Source organism: Malus sylvestris, chromosome 15 (assembly GCF_916048215.2).
Source record: "Malus sylvestris chromosome 15, drMalSylv7.2, whole genome shotgun sequence".
NCBI lineage: Eukaryota > Viridiplantae > Streptophyta > Magnoliopsida > Rosales > Rosaceae > Malus > Malus sylvestris.
In genome coordinates this window covers 47,392,430-47,416,720 of record NC_062274.1, presented here as the reverse complement: position 1 = coordinate 47,416,720, position 24,291 = coordinate 47,392,430, and the positions used below count along the sequence as shown (strand labels likewise).

General features: G+C 41.4%; 3 protein-coding genes across 4 annotated transcripts; all 3 read left to right on the top strand.

Moving 5' to 3' along the window:
* Positions 1-9,408: 9,408 nt before the first annotated feature.
* LOC126603734 (serine/threonine-protein kinase CTR1-like) lies at positions 9,409-18,805 on the top strand. 2 transcript variants are annotated; one of them, XR_007616363.1, is made up of 16 exons: positions 9,409-10,779; positions 11,508-11,806; positions 11,890-12,034; positions 12,625-12,740; positions 13,286-13,494; positions 13,751-14,245; positions 14,351-14,391; positions 14,830-14,898; positions 14,986-15,086; positions 15,235-15,319; positions 15,407-15,505; positions 15,595-15,663; positions 16,028-16,159; positions 16,289-16,383; positions 16,716-17,236; positions 17,549-18,805. XR_007616363.1 is itself a non-coding variant. In XM_050270682.1 (15 exons), exons 1-15 carry the CDS (start codon positions 9,850-9,852, stop codon positions 16,828-16,830), a joined length of 3,000 nt encoding a protein of 999 aa, XP_050126639.1. In that variant the 5' UTR covers positions 9,409-9,849; the 3' UTR covers positions 16,831-18,805. The 2 variants fall into 2 exon arrangements, 1 of the variants encoding a protein (XP_050126639.1); XM_050270682.1 differs by having other exon boundaries at positions 16,716-18,805.
* Positions 17,778-18,497, top strand: LOC126603039 (uncharacterized). The gene has a single exon (XM_050269806.1). It carries the CDS (start codon positions 17,778-17,780, stop codon positions 18,495-18,497), a length of 720 nt encoding a protein of 239 aa, XP_050125763.1.
* A 2,916-nt stretch (positions 18,806-21,721) lies between the features above and the next one.
* LOC126605438 (agamous-like MADS-box protein AGL80) lies at positions 21,722-22,783 on the top strand. Its single transcript, XM_050272841.1, has one exon. It carries the CDS (start codon positions 21,928-21,930, stop codon positions 22,690-22,692), a length of 765 nt encoding a protein of 254 aa, XP_050128798.1. The 5' UTR covers positions 21,722-21,927; the 3' UTR covers positions 22,693-22,783.
* Positions 22,784-24,291: the final 1,508 nt, after the last annotated feature.

Genomic DNA, 24,291 nt, shown 5'->3' with positions numbered 1-24,291 from the left:
TTTCCTTTGCCATTCACATGCTATAGAGGATTGATAGCTTCTGTCTTGACCTGCTTTAATCTTTCTTCTTTTTGGCAGCATATGGCACTCAATTCATTGATGGTTCAAGTTTCCTTCTGTGTGTTATAGTTCACTTTGATTTGTACATAGTCACTTAATAGTGGAACTAATGTCATATGAACTAAGAACTGATTAATGATACCAATGTTCATGGCATTAAGCTTGTTTGAAAGATTAACAACATTAAGCAAATGCTCCCTTACACTTCCAACTCCATCATGTTTGGATTAATTAAATTAGAAAGGTAGGCTCCAGTTTTAGCTTTGTCAAACCTCTTGTACTTCTCTTCAATCTTTGTAATTTATTCTTTGCAAGATCACAGATAGAATGCCTCCCCTTATGTGATCCTCCATGGCATTTTGCATGATGAGAACAGACATTTGATTAGCCATTTCCCATTTTGCAAAATTGTCTCTTTACAGTGGTGTACTTTCATTTGTCAATGTTGATGACTGAGGCAACTTAAAGGCAATAACAACCTCCTGCATTGCCAAGTGCATTTCAATCTTTTGTTTCCAAGCTTTTAAGTTAGTTCCATTCAGTTTTCAATATTGATTAAACTCAACATATTGAAATCTGCATAATATAAGCATAATGATTTGTGAATTCATATTAAATGACAAGAAGTCATACTAACAGAATCAGTAACACTTTTAGGCAAGAAACTGTCTATACTCGAAAGCTATGAATCACAAATTTGCATAAGTATTTACAAACTACAATAATCAATGTAAATTGAATGCCTTTGGGAAAGAATTTCACATGAATTATCATTTTTCGTAACGGACTACACTTATGTTTACTACACAGGACATTACTACGGTTCTATAGGGAACCTGGTCTTATCGTTTTATGTGCAGAAACCCTTAATCTTAATATTTGTGTGACAATACCAGCATTAAAAAATGTAAAATCACTTTGGTGATATATTCGCCTAATTTTGTACAATCATATTAAGTAAGATGCAAAATTTGCAGTAAACATCAGTAAATACATACATACATACATATATATAGTACTGTAGTACAGCAAGTACAGTGGTATATGTATTAACACATACATGAATTTTACAAGCAACCAAAAGTTACAATTATGGACTAAGTACAATACAGTTTATGAAATGTTAAGCACCGCAAAACCGTTGCATTTTTACATGAAATACATAAACTGATATTTGTAACAGAGGAAGCAATGGGTAGAAGTATAACAAATACAATAATATCATACGCAAACAATGCAGTTATCATAATAGAGTTCATTGCAGAAGTTGTGGGCTCTGATACCACATGATACACTTGATTAAATACGAGATCGAAATCATCACTGGAACATGAACTACAAACTGTAATAAATGCATGCATACGAACCCTAGTTACTACTAAACCATATCGTTTTTGCAGTAAGGATACACTTACTTGAAGATGAAGCCATGATGATTGAGATGGGATTAGGACCTTCCTTCTAGGAAACGAATTGGAACTCTTGCTCTCGACAGGACGAGATCCTTGTAACTTACCCGAGAGAGTGGATCAAAACCCTAATTATAGGAATGCAGCTGCTCCACCTATCATGGTGGCAGATGCCATCAGTTTTTAATCATTTGTAACCGTCTCCTATACTAATTGTACAAGTACTTATAGTTTTTCAATTTGTATTATACATGTAATTTATATATATAAGGCACATTATATTCATATCGCCCCTTATGTATGTGTTTGGGCCCAAAATAACAGTTTGGGCCGAGGGAGGGATCACTTTCGGCCCGGGAAGACGTACGGCGAGAGAGTCATGGGGGCGTTCAGCTCATGGGCTTCTAGGCCTAGATCGGTTAAATCAGAGTGCAAGTCGAGTCCTAATACAATAGGGACCCTCGACGAGATCAGTAAAACTAGAAGGCGAATCCAGCTCAGTTAAGGACTAGATTCGTAGTCCTAGCAGAGATATGACTGATTGAGGTAAGTTAATCCGGAGAGGGAAACCTAGTTCGAATAGGATTAGAACTCGGGCTCGGTGTTCTGCTACTATAAATACAAGACATTCAGCAATGGAAATAGCCCCCACAAAAATCAACACAAAATTGCCCTGCGCAAACTCTCACAACTTGAGATTTTTTTCTTTTCCTTTTTCGCTGACACATCTTCCGTTGGCATCAACAGCACTGTGGAAGCAACCGGTGGTATCTTAAGTCGGCATAGATAGCTCTGTCACCGTAGAGTCGGTCAGTCTCGCAGTATCTTTCGTTGGCATCAACAGCACTGCGGCGAGGACGGTCGGTTACCTATCCAAGTCTCGGTCGAGAGGGGTTTTCGGATCCTTATTGGTCGAGGTCATCTCATTAGCCTTCTCGGCGAGGTGAGGTGTCACAGTTATTATTCGGCACATTGCAAGCCGAATTCGGTTCGTGAACTTTGTAAGAAATAGCAGCCTTGTCTTCAGGCTCGAGAACCCAAGAGGCCGAGACGTGTTCCTTTCTCGGCCGCAATCGCAAGACGCAGAAGTCAGTAGCGCGACTCAACACAGCATCATCAAATTTACTCCTCGGCCGAGCCTCGGCCGACGAGTTGGCACGCCCCGCAATCACCGAAGGACGTAGTTAGCTTAGAATATACTCGGCCTGCGCGCCACGTAGGCTTTGTAGTTTCTAGGGTCAACATTTTGGCACGCCCAGTGGGACCCAGTGCTAAACTACGAAGTTCATGCCAATTGAAACACGATCGGTAAAAAAGAAAACAGCTATGGGAAAGTCGACAGCCGATTTACCGAGTCAGAGCATAGGACAGAGTGTGCCACAGGCGCAGAATCCCCTTAGCATTGGTACACCTGAGTCCACGAGCGCGACTCGCCGAGAGAGAACTTAATCTCGGCGGTCAACTCCGTGGTTTAGAGATCCCTAACAGAAACACATGAGTTCTCAATGAAGGGATAATAGAGGAATGTGACGAGGATGGTGGTGAAGGATCAGACCCACCAACGAGGTCGTTTCTCCGAAAGCGACTGGACGAGCAGTCTCGGTCAGTCGAGCAGACGTTCAGTCGAGGCATTGACAAGCTGCATGACGCGATACTCAGTGCCAATGATCGGCAAACCAAGCTGCTCGAAATGCTGGTTAGTCAAGTTGGTGGCAACAGGCCTTTCGATCTTCGCCAACCTTGTTTACCAGGAAACAACCCGGCACCGATTGTACCGGCTGGGCCTATTCCTGCCCTGCCCAAACCAATTAACTTGGAGAAAGGAGGAGGGTCGAATAGTAGGTCAGACGGGACCGACCAGAGGGTCGAAGTAACACCTGTTGATATGACCGAAGTTCAGCGGATGATTGACTCGGCCATGAAGAAAGGGCCGAAGTTTCCTAAGTTTATTCATCCGTACCCAGCTTACGTGGAATCGTTTGGGTACCCGAAGGGTTTCAAGATCCCAGATTTTAGTCTTTTTGCCGGTGAATCGTCTTTATCTTCGTTGGAGCACGTGGCTCGTTTCACTGCGCAATGCGGAGATGTCAATAGTGACTTTCATAAGTTACGGCTATTCAACTTCTCATTGACCGGCTCAGCATTTGCTTGGTACATTAATCTACCCCCCAATTCCGTCCAGAACTGGGAAGAGTTGGTCGAGAAGTTCCATGAGCAGTTTTATCGACCAGGGATGGAGATGTCAGTTTCTTCCTTAGCAAGGATGGCTCAGGCATCTGATGAATCACCAATGGACTATCTTACTAGGTTCAAATCGGCCCGGAATTGGTGCCGAGTGCCCTTACCCGAAGTCGAATTTGTCAGGCTTGCATTGAACGGCCTCGACGTCGAATACAAAAAGAAATTCCTGGGGGCAAACTTTCGGGACATGTATGAATTAGCCCAGCATGTTGAACAGTACGACTACTTGCTCCGTGAGGAGAAGGTTTCGAAAACGCCATCTCGGGGGACGTTGTACAAAAATCCTACTGTCAGCTATGCGTCAACCGAGGATGAATGCGTCAGTGTGGATGCGGCCGAGATAGTGATAGATAAGCCATACGTTTGTAAGGCATTAACTCAGGTTGATTCTAGAGAAGTCAAAAGTCGCTCGGCCGCTGAAGGAGTGTTGAAACCATCAAAGGTCTACACTTTTGATATTACCAAGGCTGACGCAATCTTCGACCAACTGTTATCCGCAAGGATTATCAAGCTTCGGCCTGGTCACAACATTCCTAAGGCCGAAGAGCTTAAAGGGAAGGCTCGATAGCCGGCCCGGCCTCTTGGCGAGGCCGTTTGATCAGCCCGGCCCTACCAGCAGGTTTGTCCTTTTTGGCCACGACCGATTTTTTCCCGGCCGTAGCAGCGGCAACTGCCTCCGTCTTTCTCAAAGGCCGACTACCTAAAAGGATAAAGACAATTCAGTAGGGCGTACAATATGCAAGGTTGAAGAAAAAGGGGGAATTGAACAACTACCTTGAGAATGGGGGGCCGGGGCTTTCTTAGGTCGGTCACCGAAGAGCCTGCTTAGTACATATTCGACCGGCGCACCGAAGAACTCCTGAGTGTAATTTTCCCACCACTCACCGAAGGTGTCAGTGCAATGGGTTTCTGGGGTGGCCGGTCGTAGGCGAAATCTTTGGCAGTACTCTTGAAACTCCTTCGCGGCAGTCCTGCACTCGTTCTCTGAAGAGCGAGGCTCGCGTCCGCGGCTCAATACTGTGCGGGAAGAGAGAAGGGGGACGGGACAGCCCTGAAGATAGCCGAGCTGACGGGCAAGGAAGTTCGGATGGTACACTTCCCACCCCGACCGTTTCCCGTCGCAGCCGAGAGGAAGGTCGCGAGCAAGCACGAACGACCCCCAGGTTTGGCGAAGAGCGGCATCCTCCTCTGCGGCCCACGTAGAGGTAGGCAGTCTGATGGAGGGGGGGTAATCGCGACGACGACAAATCAGGAATTCGTCGCTTGAGAGATCGTCAAGGGCAAAAAGGTACCTAAATACCTCTTCGGCCTGATGAGGAGGCGTTGGTCGGGAGGCTAGCTGAGGACCAAGAGCCTCTGTTGCTGAGAAATCAGCTATAGCCGGCCGAAGGGAGGCGAAGTACACCTGCAACCAGAGCTGGAAGACCCAGAGAGGGCCATTCTGGTGGGGGTCCACCGTGTGGAGAGTCGCCTCGGCCAGGCAACGGAAGAGGTGGGCAAGAATATTGGAACTCAGCGCCAGGACGTGACCACTGGCCAGGGCTTCGGCCACTGGCATATTCTCGACCAAACATTTGTTTGACTTGGTACAACAAATGTATTTGTTGTACCAGTAGAAGATGAAGGCTTCATGCTCTCCCTCTCGCAGGTCCTCTTCCCCTCGACCGGCGAAGTGAAGGTAGAGGGTGTTGTAGTTGAGAAAGTTCTTGTGGAGCTTCTGTATTTCATCCCTCGACGGGATGTGACCGTCACTGTTCAGGGTCTCGAAGGCTCGACGGTCGAAGAGCGTCTTCAGATCGATATTCGACGGGTGCCCGGAGAGGGTCGCGTCGATAGGGATCCCGGTGGCCGAGGTCCCCAAAATGGCGGTGATGTCCAGGATGGTGGGACCAATGGGACCAAGGGGAAGGACCATTGTGTTGGTGGCTGAGCACCAGAAGCATAGAGCGGCTAGGAGCAGCTCCTTGTCAGGGACAATGTCCATCGACGAAAGGAGGATGGTGTCGTAGATACCCAGGATTTTCCATTTTTCGCCGAAGAGCCGTTCCATTCGGACAACCCAGGTCGCCCAGGTGGTGGTCGTCGAGGGCCAGGAGCCTTGGGGCTTTGCCGCCTCCCATCTCGACCATTCAAACCCTTGGAACAAGGGTGTAAGGCAGTGTTCCTGGAGAAGACCAGTGATGGTCGGCGGGATTGTTGCCTTGAAGAGAGGACCCAGGATTTGGTGGACGGTGCTCATGTCGTTCTCGAACCGTATAGTCTTGATCGAGCTCCGATCAAGGATCTTTTGATGCTGGTCGCATTCCCGGGAAAGCTTGGAGATGAAGGAGGCCATTGTAAAGCACAGCGTAAGGAGGTTTTCTGGGTTGGGGATTTGAGGACGAAAACTTGGAATGGAGGAATGCACTTGAGAGCAAGGGCAGGGGATTTCAGGAAGTTTGAGAACGTAAAGTACAAATGAGGAAATTTCGGTATTTATAGAGTAATGGGAGGAAGAGCAATCGTTCGAAATTCAAAACAAAGGGCAAAATCGACCGGAGGAATCGTTGATCATGATGAGCATTTGGGAAATGCGGTTGAGAAGACCGACGGTTTTAGGTTTTGGGGGCGCACGATCGCGTGTGACGGCGAAGTTAATGACGAAAGACGGTTCGACGCCTGCACGATGACAGGTGGGCTCACGGACTGATGTAATGGCTCGCGGATTGAGATAGTGGTCATAATGGCGAGACGGTTCGGGCAGGCGCACGCTTCAGACGTCATTATCGGGGATTGGCCATGTTAGGGGATGCCACGTGGCGAGTGGTTTAGCAGGATCAAGATCGTGCGATCATGTTCAATAAATGCGCCTTGGAACTCGGGTATTGGGATCCTGAGTGGTAGATTCGCTTCTTCAAGGCCGAAACTCGGCCGAAGGTTTCAGGCCGAGGACCTCAAAAGCGAGGGGGCAATGTTTGGGCCCAAAATAACAGTTTGGGCCGAGGGAGGGATCACTTTCGGCCCGGGAAGACGTACGGCGAGAGAGTCATGGGGGCGTTCAGCTCATGGGCTTCTAGGCCTAGATCGGTTAAATCAGAGTGCAAGTCGAGTCCTAATACAATAGGGACCCTCGACGAGATTAGTAAAACTAGAAGGCGAATCCAGCTCAGTTAAGGACTAGATTCGTAGTCCTAGCAGAGATAGGACTGATTGAGGTAAGTTAATCCGGAGAGGGAAACCTAGTTCGAATAGGATTAGAACTCGGGCTCGGTGTTCTGCTACTATAAATACAAGACATTCAGCAATGGAAATAGCCCCCACAAAAATCAACACAAAATTGCCCTGCGCAAACTCTCACAACTTGAGATTTTTTTCTTTTCCTTTTTCTCTGACACATCTTCCGTTGGCATCAACAGCACTGTGGAAGCAACCGGTGGTATCTTAAGTCGGCATAGATAGCTCTGTCACCGTAGAGTCGGTCAGTCTCGCAGTATCTTCCGTTGGCATCAACAGCACTGCGGCGAGGACGGTCGGTTACCTATCCAAGTCTCGGTCGAGAGGGGTTTTCGGATCCTTATTGGTCGAGGTCATCTCATTAGCCTTCTCGGCGAGGTGAGGTGTCACAGTTATTATTCGGCACATTGCAAGCCGAATTCGGTTCGTGAACTTTGTAAGAAATAGCAGCCTTGTCTTCAGGCTCGAGAACCCAAGAGGCCGAGACGTGTTCCTTTCTCGGCCGCAATCGCAAGACGCAGAAGTCAGTAGCGCGACTCAACACAGCATCATCAAATTTACTCCTCGGCCGAGCCTCGGCCGACGAGTTGGCACGCCCCGCAATCACCGAAGGACGTAGTTAGCTTAGAATATACTCGGCCTGCGCGCCACGTAGGCTTTGTAGTTTCTAGGGTCAACAGTATGCTATTCCATATCTTTATCAAATGATTTGATTCACTTCTCACATAAAAGTTCTAGCATATAGTATATGGACCAGTTAACCAGTAAGTATGTCTTTAATTATAAAACTGTTAAGTAAACGAACAAGTTTATATCAAGAATGAGATATGCTTGAAGTATTGATATAGTGAGATTTCTCTTCCTATATAAAAAAATCTTAAATTCGAATATCCTCTCCCACTTTATTAAAAGATAAAAATAAACTAACGAAAAAAAAGACATTGTAAGCTAGTTATATCTTCTTATTTTTTTGCTTATCACCCCACTTATATGATGTTTATATAGTAATGCATAGAATCACATATCATGCATTGTCTCGTGACCCGTATATCGAACACATTGCCTGCTCAAATGAAGCACTTTAAACTTCATTAATTAATACAACAAATAAATAAGAAACTCATTCAATTAACAGGACTCATCAGATCTTCATGCATTATACAAAATAAAATACAAAGTGGTTGGTTTAGGACCAATCTTATCCATAACTCCGACCAGTCATATGGCTGCCGTAAGCTGTAAGGAAAGAAGAAAAGCAAACTAATGTACACTCTAGGAAACCATAATTTCAAAACCCTAATCGAAGCAAACGTTAGTTTAGGGAAAAATACAAAAGAAAGTTGATGATAAAGTGAAAGGGCATCACGCATGCCAAGTGAGGAAGAGGATCAAAAGATTACCCACCCTAAACGCATTAACTTCCAAAAACAACCACCCCAAACGGTATCAACTTGTCAAGCCCCCAACTACCCCTCACATGCCTTCGTATCCCAAAATCCCCAAACAAAAATATAAGGGCGATAAGATTTAACTTTTTCAAATTGCTTCCATGTTTTGAGATCTTATCAATTTATGTCTTTCATCGTTAATTTTAACCGTGTAGTTCTTATTAAATTAAAAACATTGTAAGTTGCAGTTGATGATTTCTTGCACCACATTAGACATAAACTAGTCATCAGGGTGGAGCTTTGATATCTCCTCTACTAATGCTTCGTATTCCAAACCAACAATCCATCACATTTTGATTCTAATGGTATTAATGTGACTTCTATACAACCCATAAATGGTCTCACATCTGCCATATCATTAATTTAATGAAGAATTAAACAGTTAAATTGATAGAAGACGTAAATTAATGGATCATTTTGGTTTCGAGTTCTTGTCAACTTAATTGTTAGAATGAAACCTTGTTTGTTTAAATAATTTAATCAAAATCATTAACATCATTTAAGAGATTTAGCTCCTGTAAATTATGAAGTTAACTCAAAATATAATAAAACAAGGGCTATTTCGTCCATTTACTTAACCATGCAGGTTTGTAAGGTGATATCCCCTACTCTTTCTGGACAGTGGACGCTACAAACATATTTAATCAGGAAATTTTAACGAAAAACTTTTCAGTACCGTTCATTTTAATAAAAAATAATATTTTTACCCTAAAAAATCAATCTTAGTACTATTCACTTTACTCTTTATTTTATCCTTATCGTTAAAATTCAAAGTTTTTATGTCGTTTTCATTAATTTTCCTAGTCACGCAAAACATATTACACCCACCATTCGGACCCACGCTGACTTACGCCTGGTAGGCGGCGAGCGCGCTGGTGTATAGGCCGGCGTGTCGCGATGGCCTATACTTGTAATTTGACGTGGAGAAATATTAGACAGGGTGCGCATGCAACACCTGTGCGCTTTTTAGCATATGCCTCGCTCCTCAGTGAATAAGTCATGGTTATTATTTGTGCAATTTCCCAACTACTTAGCTGTCTCATTTGCTTAAAATACTCACCCAACTCTTCAACACCCTCTCTCTCTCTCTCTCTCTCTCTCTCTAAAATCACCGTCGCTATTCCTCTTCCAAATCTTTCTCATCAAAATTCAAAAAACATAGCTTTGGAAAAACTCAGATCAATTCAGAAGCATAAGCTAATTCTTCATCAGCTGAATGCGCCTTGGTTTGAAGAAAACCAAAGCGATTTGCAGAAATTGTACGGCCAGTAGGGTTGTTGTTTTTGTTTATATATATATATATATTGTGATCGTTCTTCTTCTTATTCTCGGTGTATTCTGAGAGAATGAGAAGCGACGCCGGCCTGACACAGTGTACGGAGGAGGAAGTCAGCGTTGCGCACGTGACCAGTTGGACTTTTGGGTGTTAGTTTTAATTATTATTTGGTTTGGTTGGGGTGTCGGGAGGTTGGTGAAGAATGCCTCACAAAACGACTTACTTCTTCCCGAGGCAATTCCCGGATCGAAGGTTCGATTCGTCGTCCAAACAGCTGTTGCAAGAAGATCATCACGATCACGAGAAAGGAAGCAAAGACAGCGACACTGCCACCACCTCCACCACCACCACCACAACCGCGACTAGAGATAGAGATGATCACCAACAAAAGGTGCCCAAAACCGCCACCAGCAACTTGTACAAATCCTCAGCCACTACCACTTCTTCTCTGTCTTCCGATTTTCAGTACTTCACGGGCCACGTCCTCGAAAGGAAGCCACCGCAGTTGGCCACCTTTTGCGACTGGTTCCGTCATGACAAGAAGGGGACTAGTACTCGACCCAAGCCATCGAGTACTACTGGTCACGTGAGGGGCCCAAGGAGGTTGTCATCCTCCTCATCATCCTCATGCCACCTTGTTGATGAGGATCGCGAGCTGTTGCTCCCGTGTCTGCCTCGTCATTATCATGTTGATCACTATCACGATCATCATGTGTCCGAGGCTGGCCCACCGCAGATGGCGCCGGAGTCCACCACGATGGCTATGCTCAAGGACCGGAGTGTTGATCGGAGCTTTGACCGGCAGGTGTCGCTGCCGAGGGTTTCGAGCGGGAGTAGCTATGCGGGGAGCTTGTTTTCAGGAACGACGACGTTGGATGGGAACTTCTCTGGGGATGTTAAGGACTCGTCTGTGACAACGAGGCATTTGGAAGTGGAGGAAGAGGAGGAGGTGGGGGAGGAGAGTGCTAAAGTGAGCTTGTCGCAGAGGTCTAAGGAGAGTTATTATTTGCAGCTTCTTTTGGCCAAGAGGCTTAGTTCTCAGGCTACTCTGGGTGCTGAAACATTGCTCTTGCACGAGACTCGTACTGAACTTGAGGTTACGGATGCTGAGACGGTGTCGTACCGGCTCTGGGTAAGTTTACTCTCTCTCTCTCTCTCTCTCTCTCTCTCTCTCTCTCTCTCTCTATTTGTCCTTTTTTCCTGACGAATAATGTGTGTTAATTTTGTATGAAATGTCAGTATTGATATCCTATTTGTATATTTTAGTTCTTGGATAAAATGGTTCTGTTACTAATAGGTCCAAGATTTTTGTGGTCCATTCCAACATCAGCCTTTGTTTGCTCCACTGATAGAGACTACATGTTTGTATCACTATCGCCACAAAATTTAGTTAGGTATATGTACCAATTTGTTGCACTTATAAAATTCGTACGTATACTCGTGTATATATATGTAGAGAAATTAATGCATCACTTGCCAGATTTTTGTTGTCAAAGCGCAAAAACTTATTTACTTATGTTGCTAGACTCACTGTTCGAGAACTATATAGCATGATCAATGATCAATGATCAATGATCTAGATTCACAGTTAGACAATAAAGCATTAGTTGTGTAGGGGGAGGTGTCACAATGAGACAATATGGTTTACTACTCATTTCATATTTTTCTTTATCTTTGTGTCATATATGCCACTAAGATCTTGGTGGATTGGTACGCATGTAGTTGTTTGAACTTAAAGCTAAAGGTCAGAAGTTTGACTGAAAATATTTTCTAAATTTCAATCGTCTGTAAGGTATTTTATACATTTCTAACCTTGTAGCTCGTCGTTAATGAGTAATGAATTCCGTGCAAATTTTCCAGGTCAGTGGCTGCTTGTCTTACAATGACAAGATATCAGATGGTTTCTACAACATTTTGGGGATGAATCCATATCTTTGGGTGCTGTGCAATGATGTGGAGGAGGGTAAACGTATACCGTCCTTGATGTCACTTAAAGAAGTTAAACCTGGTGAGACATCAATGGAGGTACTTCTTGTCGATAAAAATGGTGACTCTCGCCTGAAGGAGCTTCAAGATAAAGCACATCAACTATCGTGCTCTTCAGAGAATACTTTAATATTGGTGGAGAAACTTGGCAAGCTTGTTGCAGTCTATATGGGGTGGGTTTCAATTTTCCCCCTTTTTAACTTGAAACATGTTTGGCTCATTAATTATAATGTTTCTGAGTCGCTTAAACTTGAAGGGGTAATTATCCCGCGGAGCAAGGAGATCTACACACGCGTTGGAAAGTGGTTAGCAAGAGATTGAGGGATTTTCATAAGTGTATTGTGCTCCCAATTGGCATCCTATCAATGGGGCTTTGCCGGCATCGTGCCATTCTTTTCAAGGTGACAACTTGTACCTCATAGTTTTGCCTATTTCTGTTTATAGTCCGCACCTTATTCGTTCTGATGGCCATAAAAGGAATTACGAGTGTTATCTGAAAGCTAGTGCCGATTGGTTGCATCTATATATTTTGTGCCGATTAGTTTATATCTTATGTATTAAGGTTTCTGAAGGCACACTTTTTTTGTTGGTCATGCTGAAGACACGCTCTTAGTAGTAAAATTTAGGACTCGTAAGCTTTGAATGTACAACAAATGTTTCAACATACATGAATCTGTGAACAGGGTTTCACATGAGAATGCAACTGAATTAGAAGCATCAAGGGACACACAATTATATAGAGCTATGAGTTTTCGACATGTGATCATTCAGTGAGGTTACCTACTCTTTGAGCATATAGTGTACAAATTACAAATCATAATATTCGATCTTTTGGTAATGTTATCTTGGAACCTGCAGGGTTGCTTATGTCGTTTCAAGCAGAATGAATGGATACAGAAAGAAAACTCACCTATGTGTTTTCATTTGTGCTTGTGTGTTGTGGGCTGGTCACTCATTCTTATTAACTCAATTCTATATTTCCAACGTGCAGAAATTGGCAGACCACATAGGTTTGCCTTGTCGCATAGCTCGTGGTTGTAAGTATTGTGTAGCAGATCATCGGTCCTCTTGTCTTGTCAAAATTGAAGATGACAGGAAGCTTTTGAGGTTAGAAACTTTTAAGTGTGTGTGAAGAATTGTTGCTGGCAGATTTTTTTTTTTTTTAACATTTTTTTATAACATGGTTCAGCATATAAATTCATTCTGAAGTGTAGATATTGACTATTAGTTCATTTTTTATGTTTTGGTAGCATTTGTTTCCCGAATGATATTTAACCATAACGTTATTTCTAGAGTTTTTGTTCATTTGATCCATGCGCGTCAATCTTTTTCTTTCATCTATACGCTCTGCAGCATTAAATCTTTGCTGAATTATTGGTCAATTCTCTGTTGTTTCTCAGTCTCACTGTTTTCTTAACTTTTGGTGTTGAAGACTTTAGCCATGGCTCATAACTAATTTGACTGTTGTCAGATAAGTTCCCTTTCTCCCCTGTCATACCCCGGTTGTTCTTATGGTGGAAATATGCATTTGATTCTGAGTACCATGTCATGCATGGTCAAAAAGAACGTTTTTCGTTTCAACTGTTCGTTTAATTCAGAATTTTACGTATATATTTCATCTTTATTTGATGGTTATATATATTTCTTAACAGGGAATATGTGGTTGATCTAGTTGGGGAACCAGGAAACCTTCACGGTCCAGACTCTTCGATAAATGGAGGAACTCTTTCTTCTATACCTTCACCATTTCAAAATTCTCACCTAAAAGAATCCCAACAACCTTACAAGGATAGTGGATTATTTTGCCAATTCACAAACTCAAAGCACTCATATGCTCCTCCCGAAGATCCCTTTTATGCAGGTAAACCTTGAAGATGCATGTTCCATTATTTTGGAGTACTTGAAATTGAAGGCAGTCTGAATGAACTACAGGATGGAGGCATCGTTGTAGTTACAATGATTATTTTGTCTAATTTTAAAACTAACAACTGTTAGATTTTTGTTTTTCTTTTGTTTTGTGCATTGATACAGAGAAGAAAACGTTTGTTATGCTGCCTGATTGTACATTTGATGATTTACATAACGCATGTGGTACCATTTTTATCCTTTCTTGATAGGTTCTTCAATCCTTAAAGATCAATCTCTTACAGTCGGTGGGAAGGGAGGTCACGTCATCAAGGAAACCAATTTGCTTCCGGGTGATCAAACTAGACTTGGGTGGGAATCTTCTCTGATGCCTTTGGGGTTGAAGGGAAACACTCCACATTGCCTTGAGGGCGATTCTTCGGAAGCTCTTGATATTACTGCAACCGGTGCTGTCGCATCATTAGAGGAATGTGCTAGACTTCGCGAAGAAAATGCTGTTATACAACAAGCTTACAGAAAAGATATTGTTGTATCAAGAAGTCAGTTTATAAGTAACAGTGTCGACCAACGTAAAGTAACTTTGTACAACCAATCAGATCTAGAGGGGGTTCATAGTGAACTTGTGAAACAAGGTAGAATTTCTGCTGTGACTATCCCAAGGTACGTGAATCTTGAACCATCTCTCGCAATGGACTGGCTTGAGATCGCGTGGGACGAGTTGAATATCAAAGAGCGTGTTGGTGCTGGTATTTATCCTTCCCTTTATTGAACTAGATGCATGTTTATTTCTTTTTATTTTCTCAATCACTACTCTTCGCTTCTACATGAATTCATATTCTGCTCCTTTCCAGGCTCATTTGGGACGGTGCATCGTGCAGAATGGAATGGATCGGTAAGTACTTTGTTTATTGTGATTGGGCCACGATTATTTGTTTTCGGGAGGAAGAGTGGTTCGGTTATGACGTGAATACTTTTGATATGCTGTATCTGTTTGGTCTGATCACGAGAACAAACTTAATGAGTGGTGCATATTGCTTAATATCATATAGCTGCAGAGTTTGGCCTCTGTGCCAGTTCTTTTACTCAATCCCATCTTCGGGATAGGTCTAGTAACTACTTGTGTTTCCGAAAAAGAACTTACTCCATTGGCCAATTTAATTAGATGATCAAGGGCAATTTAACTTTTTGCTTTATTTGTTCCTTCTTCTCATGTCTTCGGTTGGACATTGAACATCTATCTTGTAATATATCAACGTAGTTTGCTGTTGCATCTAATTCTTTCTTCCTTTGTTTTCGTTTTCCACTAAAATTTAATTTTGGTGCAATCCAGGATGTTGCCGTCAAGGTTCTAACTGTTCAGGATTTCCATGATGATCAATTGAAAGAGTTTTTACGTGAGGTAGGTTTCCTTTGTATTTGCATCAGAAACTTGTATATCATTAGATTGAAGCCCTTTAGCTGAAGTTGATTTTCACATTGTATTCAGGTTGCAATTATGAAACGTGTTCGTCATCCAAACGTAGTTCTTTTCATGGGTGCGGTTACAAAGCGTCCTCATCTGTCCATAGTGACTGAATATCTGCCAAGGTAATTTCTTGCCAACTTTTTTTATTGACAGTTAATTCTTATATGTATAAATACCAACTTTTTTTATTGACAGTTAATTCTCATGTGTATAAATACCGGAGTTATTATTATGTCTAAACCCGTTGCTATCATGGTATTGGTGACGCAGGGGTAGTCTTTATCGCCTCATTCACAGGCCAGCTTCCGGGGAGCTTCTGGATCAGAGGAGGCGGTTGCGATTGGCATTGGATGTGGTTTGTGCAATTTAGCATCATCATTTCCCTTCTTACATGCTAACTATGTTTTCTGTTAGTTAACTCTATAAGTTATCTTCCCTGCAGGCCAAGGGGATCAATTACCTCCATTGTCTTAACCCTCCTATTGTCCATTGGGATCTTAAGTCTCCAAATTTGTTGGTTGATAAAAATTGGACAGCAAAGGTATATTTAGATAAAGAAAGAGATTTGCATGGTGCTTTGAGTTCTCCGGTTGGGTGTTTGTGGACTTGATTTGTTTCATTTATTCCTAGGTTTGCGATTTTGGGTTGTCCAGATTTAAGGCGAACACTTTCATATCATCCAAGTCCGTTGCTGGAACAGTAAGTCTCTCTCTCTCTCTCTCTCTCTGTGCGCATATACATGAGTCTGTCAGCATGCACAAATTCATTGTTTGTGGACTTAATCTGTATTACTGCGGCTGTCGAATTCATTGTTTCTGAGAAATAGGATTGAGATGAAAGCCTAGGTCAATGTTTGTTTGGTGTTTTTGTCTCACAAATTAGTTTTAGTTGTTTCTGCTACATTAGGGTATACATATGCTATGAATGCTGTGTGCAAGCTGAGTTACCATGAACTCTTTAATCCGCTATGTAAAGTCGAGCATTTCCATCAATACTTTTGCAGGTTGAAGTATTACTTTGCAGTGCATCAATCATCATGTAACTCACTAAATTTAATTTTCAGCCTGAGTGGATGGCTCCAGAATTCCTTCGCGGAGAGCCCTCAAATGAGAAGTCCGATGTTTACAGTTTCGGAGTGATCCTATGGGAACTTGTAACCATGGAACAACCTTGGAATGGTCTTAGCCCCGCCCAGGTACATGTCGTGATCAGCATCTACTTTCTTTCAGCCTTGTCCTGCACGTTACACGTTATGACTTCATTCTCTATTTTCTTTGCTTTCCCTTTTATTAACTATGGTAAATGATGTCGTTCAATCTCTCAGGTAGTCGGAGCAGTCGCTTTCCAGAACAGAAGGCTTGCTATCCCTGTTAATACTCCCCCAATGTTGGCTTCGCTCATGGAATCCTGCTGGGCTGAGTAAGTCTACCCGAGATCTTCCCAGTTGTCATAATATACATTACGTTTAACCTGATCGAAGTAGATCAACACAACTTTACTATAACTTGTGTTGGTTCTCTTGTCTACTTTCCCCCCTTCAAATGTGTATACCGAGTGCCAAGAGACCAATCTATCTTCCACATGTAGCGTGGAAGATAAACTGCGACTTACGGGCAACTTAGATCTCCTTGTGTACTTATGTAAACATGCAAAAGCGATCTTTGGGATGCCCAATTAGCAGCACCTGTGGAGTCCTGTTTGTTTATATGTCTATATGTTTAGTTCGTGACGTTTGTTTATTTTGTTTGCAGTGATCCGGCCCAGCGCCCATCTTTTGGTAGCATAGTTGAGTCACTAAAGAGGCTGCTGAAGTCTCCTCTGCAATTGGTTCCGGTGGCTGGAACATCGCCTTCTGCCCGGACCTGAGTTAAAGAGTCGACGGTTATACTTTGGTAGTCGAATTTCTGCAACTGTCGAAGCTTCTTTGGTTCTTGGCAAGTCTACAGACGCGTTTCTTGCCTAACCCAATGACCGTCGCGTAATACGTATGGTTTAGCAATGTACCAAATATCGAAGAGGATCAAACCGTGGTATCAAATATTTTTGGTCTTTTCAGATCGATGAACGTTTGATTTTCTCTTTTAACATGGACTGTATAGATTTTAAAATCGGAAGTTTTTATTCACAATTAAATATAAACTTTTTAAATATATAACTAATGATTAAATCAAAAAAATTGATGGTTCGCAAAGTCAGGGACGGATGGAAATAAGAACCACCCGAGTCTGGAAATATACATGCGAAGATTTTTGGATGTCCTTCTGAATATTTGGTACGAATTTCTTTTGGGCTTGCTAAATGTTTGATGTAGTGCATGCTAGGCATATTTGACGTACTGCGTCGATAATATTCGACAAATTCTCTATACCGTTTTGGACGTATGCTAATATTGGTTGACACGTGCATAACAAGCCCACCAAATGAATAAACTGATTTTTTTTTCTATGCACTTTGCGCTCTGTTCCTATGTAAACTTGTGTTTAACATTGAGACCCTCTTAAAGTTCAAATCTCGGATCTGCCATGCAAACGGAGCTACATATTATTCTTTAATCACATGCTAATCAAATTCATTTGATGAATAGTCATCCGTACGTGGGAAAGTTGAAGAAAAGTGATTCGTACGTGGGAAAGTTGAGGCAAGCAAGCGAGGCAAACACCAATGAGAAGAGGAGGCTTCATTAAAATATCCCAAAAGCCAGTCGCAGAGTCCAGTCGGTCAAAATAGTCGATCCTCCCTCCTTAGTCTTCCCCTTCCCAATTTTCCCATCTCCCTCCCAATCCTCCCTCAACCCGATTCCCAAACATCCACTCATGGATTTCCTTCAATCCCAACTCCGATACATCAATTCCCAAACAGATGAATCCGCACCGATCGACCGGTCCCGAATCGCCAAGGACATTCTCCTCCAAGCCGGCCTAATCCTCGTCGTCGTCGTCGCCTTCCTCTCCATCCACAACATCCCCCAAAAGCTCATCGCCAACCTCCGCTACCGCTTCCGCAACAAACCCGCAGCCCAAGCCAAGCGCCACTTCGTCCTTGGCGCCCAGCTCCTTGGTCAGTCCCGATCCGCCAACTCCCGCTCCGCCACCGCCTCTCTCTCCCAGCAGGCCCTCGACGAGGCCGAGAAGGCCATCGCCCTCGACCCCAAGGACGCCGCCGCCCACATCCTTAAAGCCCTCGCCCTCGACGCCCAGGGATACAAGACCTCAGCCCTCGACGCCATCGACGTCGCGCTGTCCCCTCTCTGCCGGAAGAGCCTGACCGAAGAGGATCGCGGGGATGCGCTCGTCAAGAGGGCGGAGATCAAGCTGTCGATGAACCGGAAAGCCCGGGTTGACTCGGTGATCGAGGATTTGACTCGGGCCGTGGAGCTGAGTCCGGAAAATGTGAAGGCGTTTTGTACGTTGGGAGAGTGCTATGAGGGGAAGAAGATGGCGGAGGAGGCCAGGAAGGCTTACGAGGCGGCGCTGAAGGTCCAGCCCAGATTGAAAGCCGCCATGGACGCTCTGGAGCGACTCGGTTCGGCTTAAGGCGAAGCTGGGCTCGGGTTGAGTTCGGATTCCGGTTTTTTATATTTCTGTTTTGTAGTTTCAAATTTGTGGTATTTCGTTTATGATTATCTGGGGATTTTGTAGCTACTTTTACTAAACACGGTGGTGCATATGAAGGATTATAAATTATGAGTGTAAATGACCTTGATTTACATGTATTTTTTTAGGAAATTATTTCAACACGACCGTGTTAATTTTTGAACTACGGTTCTGAAACTCAATTTCGAAAATAAGAGTGTAAAAATCATTTTTCTTATCAAATTTTCAATTCATTAGAGTTTGTGAAATTCTTTTGTTTTTTTTGTTTTGTATTTGTTTTGAACAATGTGAAATTCTTTTGTTTCACTAACCTAAAAGTAAAATGGAGTATAAAACCAAATTGAATGTTTCAATCAATATATGACATTTGGTAGTTGGTGGCGGGGAGTAATGATGATGGGTGGTGGAGGCGGTGCTGGTGGTGAGGTGGTGGCCTGGCCACAACGATGGTAGGTGGGGGTGATGGTGGTAGTGGTGGTAACTGGTAAGGTGGGCATGTAAGAGTGAAATTGGTGCCATTTTGCGTCGATTGATAGAGGCTAAGAGGAAGGACTTGAGGAATTCAACAGAGAATTATAACCTGCACTATGAGTGCTAAAACAGCGATAACTTTGTCCACGTAGCTTGGAATTGAATTGCGCAAAATTCTACAGAAATCTGACATCCGTATCTTCGTGATGGAGTACGACACGAAATCCACGTAGCTCGGATTTGTAAGTGCTTGTTATTAAGCTACTTTATGTTCCAGATTTGAAACCGTTCTGTTTTCTGAAAAATTTCGGAAAAATAGTAACATTGTAGCTCTACGTCTCAGCTATCTAGGTGTATATGAAACTCCACTTGAAAAAATAAAGAAGGCTTCGAGATCTTCGTTTTCCCACAGCCATGCAGTTATGACAGGAACATAGCTTCAGTTGTCTTCGTTCGAAAAATTGAAGGATTGGCCATGTAGAAAATTTTGAAATTTGGACACAACGATCTTCATGGTCTTAGCCTTCGTCTCCATTTGTCCTTGTGTTTGAATGAAGTTCATCTGAAAAGTCGACTTTCGTTAACAGTCATCCAGGTGCACATAATGGGTTTAAGGCACGACTACATTGTCCCCAGAGCTTTGCGAACACTAGCTCCAGTCGAAGTGCAAGTGTTAGTGAACACCGATTGAGTTGCATGAAAAGCTTATTGTAGACTTTAGACGAGTAATCTATGAGTCGAACTTGCAATGAGGTATTGGTCCGCATAGAACCAAACCCGCTTTGCTCATTGGCTTGGAAGTAGGATCGTTGTTCTGTTTTGGAATTGGTGCTTGTGCTTTTTCTAGGGTGACTTGCCCCCAATAAATTTCTATAGAAGATTCATCTTGTCCCTATATTTGTTTTATACCCATTTTATACAGTGGTTGTCCATATTTGGGGACTCCACTGAAGATACTCTAATTATATTGGAATGGAGTCAAGCTAAAGCATCTTAAGATCATCTCCAAAAGAGATTTCAAATTTTAAACACAAAATTTAAATTTGAAGGCTTATGTGACACATTGATGTTTAATCTTTTCGTAAATTTTGTTCTCCAACTAATATGTCAAATTTAAACTATTATTAATTACATTATTTACTTTTCATAATTGCAATTAGTATTTTAAAACAAATGACAAAACAAAAATTATAAAAAAAATTATTATTATCCACTAGAAATAGATTTGAGGCTTTTATCAAATTTAACAGCAACTCCTCTACTGCCATTCCATGTCATGCCACATAGGAATTGGCATTTCGGTTGGAAAACACTAGTGCTTGTCTTTTTTTACCGTTATTGCTGTTGTGGACATTTTGACATCTCCTTTAAAGATGCTCTTAATCAGATAGTTCAAAAGTTTAACAAAAAGTCAAAATCCTGTAGAAGTTTAGTTAAAAAAATTGCAAGATAGGAGGTGGGGATTCTAATTTCTCTTAAATTTAAAGTGAAGTAGATTTTAGTGAAATATACAATACAAAACGATGCCTTAGAAATGACAACTATTTATATCGAATTTAAAGTCAAGAATTGTTACCTTCAAATTCAAAGGTTTTTTTTTTTTTTTTTTTGGCAAGGAATTTCTAACTTATGTGATAATGAATCCAAGGGAATTGGCGCATATAAATTTAAAATTCGGACTTTTTTTTCTTCTTTTAAGGCCCCTTTCGTATTTTTTTTTCTTTTACAGAAAAACTGTTTTACTTTAAAATTAAGCAATAATAAAGTATGTGGAAAAAATAAATATCATGCTTATTTTAAAAATAAAGGCCGCCAGACAACAACTTTTAAAAGCAACATGTAAGTTGCTTTTAAAAGTCATAGTTTTAAATAAAAAGCAAAGTTGAGCCCTTAATGAGTATCTCAATTCCAGTAAAACCCTCGTTAATTTTTAAAAATGACATTGTTTAACCTTCTACACTCATTTTTTCTCTTGGAGAAAAAAATCACTGCCATCACTTAACACTACAAACACTAACTTTACACCACCATTGTTGTTGCCACCACCACCGCCACCACCGCCATCACAATCGCCACTACCGCCATTACCACCACCACTGCCACCATCACCACCATAACAACAGCCACAACCACTATCATCACATCCACAACCGTCAATAATGCCGCCTGAAAGTTTGTGAAGACATAGTACTACTTCGCCTGAAAATTATTATTGAATGTGTGTATAGTATGAAATTTGTGAAGAAATAGTATATGAATAATTAGGACAAGTATCTTATCCTCTAAACACGAATTTGCACAAAAAGAAACCAAAAAATAAAAAATAGAAAAACTCGTGACCCGAATGAGCTTTGACTACCTTATAAGACTACCAGATATAGAGAAATGACCATCTTTGGTGTGCATGCACGCATGTATGAAAGTTAACAGACAAGATTAATCCAGATAAAGAACAAGGTTGGATAAACAAGTCCCATGAATATCAACAAAAATTGCAAATTACAAAATTTCTTTTGCTAATAGAATCTGCCCGAGATTTGATATTATCCTACAAATGTAATAACTCACCAATAAATTTCCATTTATGTGAAAATTCCATTTCCTTAACAAATATGGAATATAAGAAATTCAGTGTATGAATGAATTCAGCGAATATTGCATGATAAAAAACAAAAAAAATCTTCTCTAATATGGTAGCTTGATGATTGTCCATCCAATATGTACCATACGACACAAAATCTCCTGAATTAATTCTCATTCAAAACCATATCTCCCAGGTGAGTAAGGTAGCCCTTTTCTTGCTATATATAGAGCATCGGCTGTTTCTGGTATATCATAGCAAACCCTCAAAAGCTTCCTTCTTCTCTAGATTGTGCTCTCTTCTCATCTCTGACGAGCCATGACTAGAAAGAAAGTAAAACTAACCTACATCAGCAACAACTCGGCGCGAAAGGCAACGTACAAGAAGAGAAAGAAGGGCTTGATGAAGAAGGTGAGTGAACTCAGCACCCTTTGTGATGTTCAAGCATGCGCGATTATTTACAGCCCGTATGACTCTCAACCGGAGGTCTGGCCATCGCCGTTGGGAGTCCAGCGGGTTCTTGCCCAGTTCAAGACCATGCCGGAGATGGAGCAGAGCAAGAAGATGGTGAACCAAGAGAGTTTTCTGCGGCAGCGGATCGCCAAGGCCAACGAGCAATTGAAGAAGCAAAGGAAGGAGAACCGCGAGAAGGAGATGACGAGAGTGATGTTCCAGAGTCTGACTGGGAAATCCCTCCAGGGTTTGAGCATGGTTGATTTGCATGATTTGGGGTGGCTGGTTGACCAAAATTTGAAGGAGATCCACAACCGGATGAAGAGTCTGAATGATCAGGAATCTAAGAGCCAAGTGCAACTACAACCAACGGTGCTGCCTGCAGCTGCTGCAACTGCGGCGGAGGGTGAAGTGGAGAGGCAGCAGGGTTTTGCGCTGAACAATAATGTGGACACCGCAGTGCAGAGGCAGCATCAGCCATGGTTCATGGACATGATGAACGTCCCACAAGATTATCAGCAGCAGCATATGGCAGGGCTTGGTGGTGGAGATGAGGTGCATATGCTGCCATTTCCAGCGGATCACAGCCAAGTTAATGCAATTTGGTCTAATAATTCCTTTTACCCTTAAGTTGCTTCTGTATTATTATTTTTATAATTCAGCCTCGAACCACAGCAGGGTTTTAATCTCGAGGCATGGAAGCAGTGTGTTGGTCTCTCTCTGTTTTTTTCTATGTAATAAAAGTAGATCACATCAAATGATCGTTTCAACTATTAATTCTAATATTAGTATATTATATTTGTATTCTTCAATATTATTAGATACCATCAACTTATTTCATACATTTGAATACATAAATGATCTCTTATTCAAATGATTGTTTATAATAATTATCCTTAAATGAATATTAAGAAATTAAACAGTTTTTAATTACAATATTTATACAGTGAAGATTCTTTATTCATTAAGAGATATATGTACATATGAAAAGACAATCTTTATTATAATAGAACCATGATATTCTATAAATAAAGAATAATACTTGGCTACTCAAAAAATGAGTAGGAGTTCTTATTCAAAATTGTTGGTTTCTAGATCAATGACGTTCGTGTTTATGATTCATACTATTTATATTATAAAATCACTCTATACAAATCATATCTGGGAAAAAATCCATTAAAACTAAGGTTCTTTAGTCATCAAATTATATAATAACAAATAAACTGAAATTGTAAAAGTATTACGAATCGTCTATCTATTTGCCACAGTTGATTAACTTAACGACCTTAGTTCTAATTCATTTTTTGTAGAGATGATCTTGACATAGTGATTTATAATATGAAAGGTTCAAATTATAAGCACAAAGTTCTGTAAATAAAAAATGATAATTTCGAATAGGAGTTCCTACTCATCCTTAAGTAGCCAAACATATGCATGAAGAAAAATAACCTTCAAGTAGTCTTAAACAATTGTGGTCCCAATTTGGCCAGTTATATATAAGAATAAACTCTACATTATAAGTTATAATTTTCTAGGTGCCGTCTTAAGAAACTTGCCCACATAATAATAGTTGTCAATAACTAAAACCATATGCGATATTGTTACAAATAAAAATTTAAGATGAAATAAACATTTTTTCTGGAATGAGAAATAAAATATTTACAAATTGGGTTGTCTCTTTTTCAAATGTCACAGCTTGGAATTAGAATGCTCAACTACTAATGTAGTTGTTTGTATCGGTAACACATTCATTAAGGATAACTAAGTAAAAAACACCTCTATTTGTACGTGATCCAATGCTCTAGTGGATATAGTGTTGAGTTTTACCCATGGACCTCGGGTTCGAAACTCCCAGTCACTCCTCTAATTCCCCTCCCCTTAATAATGGTAATAATAATAATTTTAATTAAAAAACCTCTATTAAGTAATAACCTCCCTATAGTTATAAAATTGATTGAATCTTAGCATTATGACCATATTGTTGCAGTCATATTTAGAATAGGAATGTGATCGTGTAAATTCTAGTGTATCTAGAGATATCTTGGAATATTCTCTTTAGTAGTTAATATCCTATTAGAGTTGTAATTGTAAAAGGGTAAGGATTTAACCTTTCCTACTACTATAAATAAAGGTACAATGGGGTGATACAACACACACCTCATAATTAAATCTCTCTCTTCTCTCTCTCTTACCGCTGGCCTCTCTCCCTCTCTAGTCCTAAATACAGTT